Genomic DNA, 10017 nt, shown 5'->3' with positions numbered 1-10017 from the left:
GGGTTTTTTTTTTTTTTTTTTACCATATCGTACAGCCGTGATTAAAAATGCACCTAAATTATTTTCTGGCTCAGCTAAATGGAACAGTTGGCCTGCCAGTTTATGGACCATTTCAACTGTCTTATTAGGAAGTTTTTTTAATAAATTCATACAAATACATAAACTTGAATATGAGAGTAAGTTGAGTTCAAAAGATTCAGGATGATTTTCTCAACATGCTTTGTATCTTTGGCTTTGTTGCCACCTGGTGGCTAAGTTGAGTACTGACACAGAAGAAACAAATTATACTTTAAACATCGCTGAGGATCCTGTGTTTATTATTTTAATGTTAACGGAAAGTTATTTATTTATTTATTTATTTATTTATTTATTTTTAAGTGGCTGTATGTCCCAAACTTCACATCCGAAAATCTTCTGGGGTCGACCCAAAAGTTTCAATCACAACTCTGATCAACACACGAGACTAAGATGTAGAATTTACCTATGAATAAGTGAAGAATACCACCTTATTCATCTCCCTTGTTTAATCAGCTCTGATTACTTCTTTTAAAAGAAATTACAGGTATAATAGTCAAGTATCAGAAGAGGACATTCACTTGTAACGATAACACGACGTCTTCTTTACAACGGTGAAATTGCTTTTGAAATTTGGTTAGATAAGAATGAAAGCCTCATGTTTTTCATCTCTGTTTACACTGTATTGGTAATAGAAATGGGCTTTATTTTCAATGTGTTCATATTCCTTCACTCTCTTCACCAGAAGACCAGAACATTTTAAACATGCCTCATGTTAGAGGAGCGACTCCTGGTACATTTGGGGTTTATGGTTTAAAGGAGCTCTGTGGGACTTTGTTGTGCTTGAAGCCGGTTGTTAGTTTCTGTTTGTGGACTCGATTTCTCTACTAACATTAGCCAACAAATAATTCCAGTCCAGCAGCATTAAACAACTTGTATAGACGACCGAAAGGTCAATACGATCCGCCCACATGTGGCTGATAAAGCTCCTTTTTTAAAACAAAAAATAATAAAACCTGAAATCTTGTCTTTTTAAAAACATGGGGAAAAAAAAAACAAAGATTCAGTCAGGGTACATAATTATTTATTCCATACAATTAATGAAATAAATACAAAAAAAGAAACACATGGCTTTGACAATCCTAAAGTCGTGGCGAGGTCGACCCTCCGGTGGAAGGCGGGGCTCGTTGTCCCCTCAGTTTCTTTTTTTTTTTTTTTTTTTTTTAGCACTGAGCTCTTTGTCACTGTCAGTTATCATCTGTTACACAAAGCTTTACCGCAGAACACCTGTAAACAAAACTACAGCTGCAAGAAAACAGGAAGACGAACGCTACGAGAGAAGTGAAGCTACACGAGGCAACTGTAGACGTCTGCAGCCCGTTGAGTTTGAAGTTTCATGTCTTAGTTTTGTTGTCTTCTCATGGAACTTGTTAGAAAACCAGAATAATGGCAGCATGTTCCTTTAGGTTTCTGTGTTCCTTTTTGAGTTTTTTTGACTACCTGTCACCAAACCTGATACGTTAACTGCTGTTGAATATTCTTGTTTTGCTGAGAAATCTTAGTGGCAGCTGGTCAAATTCTCTGAAAGTGCCAGAAAGTTGCATCAATACTTCTCGTTTATCTCCTTCAGCATTCGGTACTCTGGAGATCTTTACAGAAGGAAAGGAGATTAAGACTTCTCGCTTTTTGCACTCATCTTTATGAACTCTCCTTCACGTCTTTCCTCAATATTTGTGTTTTTTCCCCTTGAGTTCGAAGACAAGTGGTCAGGAAAATACAAAAGACAAAGCTGGTCGTTAAGTCAAGTCTGCCCTGTTCTTATTAAGGCCTTGTTTTTTGTTTTTTGGTTGGATTTTATAGTTACTGCAGTTTTTAAATCCTGTTTTTTCTAAGATGGAACACATATTTAAACTTAGAAACGTTGTCCCAAGATAAAACCGACATTTAAAAGTTACATTTCAGTCACAACTCAGTTTTAACAAGAAGTGTAGCTGTTGTGCTTTTGGCTTTTGACTTGACCGATCGTTTGACAGTAAAATTAATCTCTTTGGGACTTGTGGGGTGGACAACAAAAAACAATCCGAATCAGGGAAGCACAATATCGGATCTTTTGATATTCTCCACCTCATTTTGGCTGATACCCACGCTGATATTTGTCTCCACATGATTTAATTGTGGCGATGCACAAAATAAGAGCTCGTCAGTGGTTCCCAACAGCTGAACAAAATTAAAGCTTCATCTCATCTGCAGAAACGTTCATTTCAGGCCGATGCTGATATTTAATTTTAAAGCTGGAGGATGAGACTGTTGTCTCCCTCTTGTGGGTGTTAAATTTCTCTCTTTTGAGATGAACAATTCGGCCACAGCTGTGAGAGACAGCAGGGAGATTTATCTGGAGGGTCGAGGTGTAACCAGCAATGTGTGAACTTATTTGGCAGTGGTATGATATCAGAGACTCGAGTCTGAAGCCTTTATCGTGCATCCCTAATTCAAAGACATCAGATTAAGCTTTGACAAACTGCAATGAGCATTTTTATGACTTCCTAACATTTCTCAACCAAACAATTAATCATGAAAATAACCTTTGGATTAACAGTCACTCGATTCCAGTTTAAAAAGTAATTTTGTCACAGAGATTCTTCCGGCTTTGGTGCATTTGGAAACAGTCCAGCTTCTGTTTTCTTTACTTGTATGTTGAGGATCTATAAATCCTGATAGAAACATCCAAAACAAACCTGTTTTAATAACATGAATATGAAATAGTAGTTTGATTATTTCCGTCATTTTACATGCATATATGTCAAACATTTGCTGGTTCCAGCTTCTTAAATGTGAAGATTTGCTGCTTTTCATTGTCATTATTGACAGTAAATGAAGAGTCTTTGGACTGGTTGTTGGACAAGTTTGAGTTCAGGTAAAACAATTAATCGATAATGTAAATAATCGTCAGCTGCAGCCTAAAATATCCAAGGATTTTAACTCATTCATGATGTTCAAACAGCGAAATCAACTTCAAAGCTCCCTCATGCCTCAGACGCTCCGGTTTGTAAATGGCAGAATTATTAGTGCAAAATTTTAGCTGGCAGACATCGACGTGACGTGTAGAAACATACAAAGATCTGCTGTGCTGTGCAGCTTCGGTGTGAAGCCGTGTGGATTGTTCCCGTTCATTCTCATTGGTGCTACAGCTGGCCTGAGTGTGTGTGTGTGTGTGTGTGTGTGTGTGTGTGTGTGCTTTTAATAAAAAGTGTAAATCAACCAATACTGAGTGCAAGAATTGGCAGTGAGTCATAAATCAGCATTTTAAAAAAAACAAAAAAAAACAACAAAATCCTCTTAACAAGTCTTGATTTGGAAAACAAATCAAACCCGACCTGATAATCAGATCAGCTGACAGCAGAGAGGAAGCAAAGAAAACAAACTGTTGCATATATTCGCCCTGAAGCTGCTTGTGCTATTGCTGTGTTAGCTAGTTTAAAGTACAGTCTACAGTACTGAAGGGAGGAGGAGGCTCCATCAACACCTCCGTCAGCTCACTGCGTGTGTTTACATGCACAAAACGTTTGTCCGGGTTAAAAAAGGAGAAATCCACCCCGTTTAAAAACAAACAACACCGAATGTTTTCACGTCCAGCAGCCACAGATTCAGTTTGATGACAGAAATCTAAAACAGATCGTCAGTTATGAAGCGAGTCGGTCCGATTCGAGGAGTTCAGAGGTGTAGATGTGGTTTTCAGGAGGACTGAATGTTACACAGGAACTCATCCCTGAGTCAGATGATGTCACTGTAGCCTCCAGATCTGACGGTGCATTCAGGAGATCTTTGTCAACTCAGAAACGTCTCATAATTCCAAGATTTATCACCAAGATGCTCAACTTAAACAGCTGAAATAGGACGTAAAATACTTAGCTTTCATCAGAATTAGTCATAGAACTGCAACCATTAGTTGATTTAATGAATTAGTCAACTGTAACTATGTCATCGTTTCAAAGTAAAAACGCATCATCATTCCTTTTCCAGCTACTCAAGGAGGTTTGTTGGTTTGTCAGCAGGATTACACAGAAAACTACTGAACAGATTTCCATGAAACTTGGAAGGAGGACGAGTCTCGGCCTGGATTAGACCTCATTAACTTTTGGAACAGATCCAGGAGTTTATTCTTACTTTCTTTAACGTTGTAAGATGGGACGTTTGTCAAGGTTTATAATAATAACACGTGGATTTTGATGAAAGAAATCAGGCGTATTCAGGTGGCAGGTATCTATGAGTTAGTGGTTTATGATGAGTGAGCTTGTTGATGCAAAATCAACTGTTGCTCACAGCTGGAAAGATAAACGCAGTATACATTTTTTGAAAACATTATTTGCTTTCTTGTTGAGAAGTTTGATGTGTATCATCAAATCCTGCCTGTACAAAAATGGAGAATATAAACTCAACAGTCTGTTAAGTTCTCGTGTACCAAGTGAAGAAAAGTTGACTGCAACGTTTCATGATTAGCTGTCAACTATTAAATCAATCGGCAACTATTTTGATCTTCACTTCTCTGTTTCCAGCTTCTTAACTGTGAGTATTTCCTCCTCTTTAACAGTAAACTTAATATTGTTGGGTTGTGGACAAAACAAGACATTTGAAGACGTTTTCACGAGCTTTTGGAGACACTGATCGACATTTTATAGACCAAACAACTGATCGATTAATTGACAATAAAAATAATCACTAGTTGCAGCCGTGAAAACACGATACAGGATATTTGATAATCTATCGGTCCTGAATGCACCATTAAACAAGCAGGCCGCAGATTTGGGGATTTAGAAGTCGTCGTCACAAATTCTGGTCTTGAGAAACAAACAAAATGTGACACAGCGTCCGTCTTCATCATGCAGAATGATTAAGATTCAGATGTTTATAATTATAAAATCCCCTAGAAATTAAGCAACATGTTGCCCCTTTTTTCTGGAAGTAGTTTAAAGATATAAATAAAGTTAACTGGATACTTGATACATGATTAAACAGAAGGGATTTACAGCAACAGGGTGAGATTTCTCCTTTAACTGTCATCATATCGAACCCGGCTGCGTTCTGTCGTTAGTGCTCATCGTTGTTGTGAAGATGAGACTGTAAACAAAGATGTTTATCTGCATGTAAACACGCCTGTTTCACCTCAGAGCGCCTCCTCCAGCCGGGTGTCTCCAGGCAGATTAACGGCCTCGAACAGTACGTCATGATTCCTACTCTGTGACATCATCATGCGTGTGTGTGTGAGAGTGAGTGTGTGTGTGCAGCGCACCAACAGTCTGACAGTTTTATCCCACTGGAACCATCAAGCTTTACTGGTTTTTGGTCCGAGAGTCTTCAGTCTCACTGCGGTTCATTCAAGTTAGTGTGTGATGAGTTTTTTGTGTCACGTTGGTCCGTGTGTTCGTCCACGCGGTCCTCCCGCGTGTGTTACCGTCCGTCAAGGCCATGTCGTCCCTTCTTCTTCCTCCTCCTCTTCCTCGTCGCCGTCTTCACTTGACCTCGTGGAAGTAGAGGTTGGCACATAGACACAGCAGCACGATGGACACCAGCATGTAGTAGATCAGATTCCTGAATTTAGGCTCCAGGTCGCCCTGCCGGTACCAGAATATCTAAAAGAAACAGAGCAACAAATTGAAGACAAACAGGTGCAGAATCGCTCAGTTGTACAACAGGTAAGTGAATTTATTTACCAGCACTAAAGCGGATCCACAGGTGAGCAGGATGCACACGGCAAAGAAGACATTGAGCGGTCGAGGAGGCAACGAGGGGAACACAAAGGAGCTGATGACAGTCACCTGGAGGACACAACAGGACAAACATTAACACTAAATAATCCTCATTTACAAAACGCTTTTTTTCAGCGTCACCAGAACTACTGAAATCAAGAATCTGATGAGATAAACTGCTTTCAAATGAGAGCTGGTTAATGTGGTTGATTTTGGACTTGAGACATCCTGGAAATTATGCAAACGTGTCCACCACCAATCAGATTACCATCACAGGTTTTACATAATACTGTATCAGGTCTGACACGCGGATCATTATCACCACATTTGTATATAACGCGGCGTCTGTCTGACGGGAGCAGCAGCGCTCGAGGCCGACTGAAAAACCAAAGAACATGAGTAACACTTTTCACTTTGGAGAAGGAGAAGTAAAAACAGTTGAGTCATTATTTTAACTGCAGATTCCTTTTTCCTCAGCCAGATTCTACTGACTCATTAACTGCCTTCGTCTCTCAGTTCTGATGACGTCAATTCTCCGTGTAACAGCAGCTTTTCAGAGGCAGAGCATCAGCTCTTCAGCAGCTACATTATTAATATGGTTAGGAGTTGTTCTGCTCACATCCTGCATGTGTTATGAGCATAAAATCACATTTGCAGCTCCAGTAACTGCTGCTCAGTGGATGTATAACAACCTTTTGTCGCCCTCGTTTAAAACTAACTCAGTCACACAGCAGATCACACAGCAATTATGTACTTTACAGTTTACAGACATGGTGGATTCACACCAGATTAAGATCACAGACGTCCTCTGCACTTCTTACAAATGACTGAAGGTCTCCACGTCACACTCGCCCCGTGCAAAAGTGATATTACCATTAATAAAAAAGGCCAGATGTGACAGTCGTGTGGATTCCAAGCAGCCACAGTTGAGTCTTTTAAGACCCTTTGATGCCGACTAATCAATGTTCTGAAACTACAAAGAAACTGAAGAAGAAACGATCAAAGTGTCTTTAATGTGTTAAAGCAGGCGACACAGGAATGTAGCACTCACATGCAGCGTTGAGAATTTTTTTGCATTAAACTGCTGAAAATAAGATTCACGATATCAGCATGTAAAATTTTAATTTCTCTAAAGCTTTAACGTCGGATCGATTAGGACCATTTGAGGCTTGAAAGGAACCCACCGCGCCCCGACTAATGGTGGTCGTTAAAGCGTTCCGAGGACACGCACGCCTCTTCTTAGCTGCGTTTTCAAAAGATACGGTTCAGCTCTCATGTGAACACACACCGAGAGAAAATACGAACGAGCCCCAAAAGATAAAACTGCCTTTAGCTCCAAACGTCAGACAAAATGGAGAGAAGCAATTTTGTGGCGTAATGACGAAGATTTGTACTTACTAAAACAACCAAAGACGTGAATCCCCCCACTGCCAGGTTGATGATTCGATCCTGCCAGAAAAACAGTTTAAAACCATCAGTTATTATGAATCAATTAAAAACACCTGAATGGATGTTTCCTCCTAACGAGTTTGTATCCAGACTGACTGAGGGGTCAGAAAGTGTTTGGTTTTGGCTTTAATGTGAGATTTGTTGACAAAAAAGGAAAATATAGAACAAGTCCAGCCTGATAATATATTCAATAAATAGGTGTTGACACATTGTAAAATGAGGCATTAATCTGTTCCTGTAACAACAGGTATCAGAAACTTTAATGTAATAACTTTTCAAGATAGTTTTAATCAAATTTAAGACAAATAATTATAAAGGTAGGTATAAAGATAAATATATATGTGGTCCCTTTCAGAGGTGGGTTTAATGCAACAACATGGTTGTTAGAGTGAGTTGCTTAATCTACATTTGGCCAACAGAAACATGAAAGTATATAAAAAAAGAGTATTAAGTTGGTTTAAAGATTTTTAACGTGAGAACTTTAACATTTGGAGAACTTGCAGAAGAGCTTGACTTATTTAGATGAAATAAGATTAAAAGTTTATGGCAAATTTAAGACATTTTAAGGCTTTTTAATGACCTGCAGACAGCCTGCTATATGGATAGGAGTATTTTAACAATGTTGTATTATATCAATGTACTTCTGAATAGATTTTTACTCTTGATCTTTCAGACAAGCGCCTGAAACTTGATTTTCTTTCTTCTTCTTGCTCCACCACACTCCTGTTATCATTCTTTATCTTCATATGAAATTGTTTTTGCTTCAAATTATCAGTGAAATATTTACTAAGTAAAGGAATAAAATAAATTATGACCAGTTCAGGATCTACTGGGTCCTACTACAACACACACTTCCTCCAGGCTCCTACCCGTGCCGAGGTCTCCCCGAACAGAGGTCTGTTGTCCAGGCCGCTGGTGCCGTACGTCCTGGTGGTGAAGTCATCCATGGCTGGTTGGGCGCACACACACTCTCACACACACACACGCACACACACACACACTCAGCACCGACCACTCGCCTCTCAGCAGCGCCGCCTCCTTGACACACCGGGCCAGTGCTGCATGCTCGCTAGCTCCGTCCCAGCCGCCTCCCTCTGCTCAGTGTCAGCATCAACAGCCTGACGAGGACATGATGACGGCGAGTCTGCTGATGACGGAGGTTTGTTAGTTCACCTGTGGAACAAAATAAAAAAAACAGGAAGTGTTGGGTGAAGGTGAGCTCCGCCACAACACCATGTTTCCTGCCAGCAGCCTGCCCTGATTGTTAAACCATAAAAAAAGGATCCTCGGTTTAATTATTTCCGCATTTATTTCATTTTGCTTTAGCAAAGCAGTAAAGAGAAGTGCAGAGTTTGCACCGCTGCAGGGGAGAGAAGTTTACAGGTGTCATGTAAAGTCTGTTTACTTCCACATTTATGTCATATAACAAAAACTCATCTCAGGCAGACAAACTCAGTTTGTGGCTTTTTCTCAACTGATGCCGTTTATTGTTATTTTTAAATGTATGATTAGTTATTATTCTGATTTTAGTTTTTGCTGTTTGGAACTTTGTTGGATTGTTTTTATTACACTCCTCCTTTAATAGTTTCAGTGATATCGTATAATTTTAAAATGTTTATTTTTTTCAGTAGAAGTAGTGGAGTATTTGGAGACGTTTACTTGCACCCTGAAAAAATTGTGATGTGATTTTCTAGAAGACACGATTAATAAATTAGTCATAAAAATGTATGAATACATCACTGCTGGCTGCCCTCGTCGTCGTCATTTTGTGTGGACCTCTGGAAAAATAGCAGCTAAAAATAAAACCAGTGAACAAAGGATTTGTTTTGTTTCTACTTCTTCTATGATGACAGAGATGCACAGAGGCGCTGACGTGGTTATCGTGTTGTACTAACAGAGGACGATGGTGGTTTTCCTTCTGTAGAAGTCAGACCGCCGCTGATCGAAACAACAGACAACAGATTCATATTCAGCTCATTCTGCTCCACTTCCTCTATTTTCAGGTGTGATAACAACCACAAGTCACTTCCATCGTTCAAAAAAAAGAAGAACGATGATGATGATAGTCGTGTGAAAGAGGAAGCTGTAATCAAGTCTGACTTGGCCACAACGTTCTATTTTATTTTTTATCTATTTTTTTTTTTTTTAACCCAAGTCTGAACCTGTGATTTCTAAACCTACAGAATAGTTCAGGGCCAGCAGATCTCCCAAACCTCTGAACTAATAAGTCACACAGGAGGGCAGAGACCAGCACCAGCCAGTAATATCAATAATCAAACCATCTCACCACGAGATTCAGAACAGCTACGAAAGAGACGTCGTGGTGACATCATTTCCTCAGCTGCTGATGCTCGTGTTTGTTTGTTTCCCTCGACTGGACAGAGCTAATGTTGTATTTACTACCTTTTCTGGGGTCGATGTTTGATTCAGATGTCTTTTTAGGATAATATTACATGTTTAGATATTCCCTGCCCTCTAGTAAAACTACCAGAGCTGCAACAATTAGTCCATTAATCAATTTGCCAATCAAAATAAAATTAATTACCAACTTTGTGGATGATGGATTAATCATTTTTGAACTATTATTCAAGCAGAAAATGTCAAAAATGTGAAGATGTGCTGCTTTTTTCTTTGAGTTTGGGATGGCTGGTTGGAAAGAAGAAGCAATCTGAAGACGGTACTTTTGGTTTTGGGAAACTGAAGAGCATATTTCACAACTTTAGAAGCACAAAAAATTGGCAGAATACTTGCTTAGATATATGGGAAAGTAAGAGAAACTTTGTAGTGTCAATGGAGGAGTGGGAAAGTT

General features: G+C 39.3%; 1 protein-coding gene and 1 long non-coding RNA gene across 5 annotated transcripts in view; both read right to left on the bottom strand.

Annotated features, from left to right (window-relative positions):
• The window catches only part of LOC119032215, a 1052400-nt gene that overhangs the window by 349022 nt on the left and 693361 nt on the right, over positions 1-10017 (bottom strand). The window lies entirely within an intron of this gene.
• Positions 1083-8381, bottom strand: tmem243b (transmembrane protein 243, mitochondrial b). The gene is made up of 4 exons (XM_037121146.1): positions 8078-8381; positions 7158-7208; positions 5724-5828; positions 1083-5642 (listed from the first exon to the last, which is right to left on the bottom strand). The coding sequence occupies exons 1-4, from the start codon at positions 8153-8155 to the stop codon at positions 5523-5525; spliced, it is 354 nt and encodes a 117-aa protein (XP_036977041.1). The 5' UTR covers positions 8156-8381; the 3' UTR covers positions 1083-5522.

Source organism: Acanthopagrus latus, chromosome 14 (genome assembly GCF_904848185.1).
Source record: "Acanthopagrus latus isolate v.2019 chromosome 14, fAcaLat1.1, whole genome shotgun sequence".
Classification (NCBI taxonomy): domain Eukaryota; kingdom Metazoa; phylum Chordata; class Actinopteri; order Spariformes; family Sparidae; genus Acanthopagrus; species Acanthopagrus latus.
The sequence above is the reverse complement of the archived record's forward strand: the minus strand, read 5'-3'. Positions and strand labels throughout refer to the sequence as shown.

Coding starts and splice junctions, on each gene's coding strand:
- tmem243b (XM_037121146.1), bottom strand. CDS start 8,155: ATGGATGACTTCACCACCAGGACGTACGGCACCAGCGGCCTGGACAAC. Junction 5,829..7,157: donor TCACGTCTTTGGTTGTTTTA/GTAAGTACAAAT, acceptor TGTGTCCTCCAG/GTGACTGTCATCAGCTCCTT. Junction 5,643..5,723: donor GTGGATCCGCTTTAGTGCTG/GTAAATAAATTC, acceptor TGTTTCTTTTAG/ATATTCTGGTACCGGCAGGG.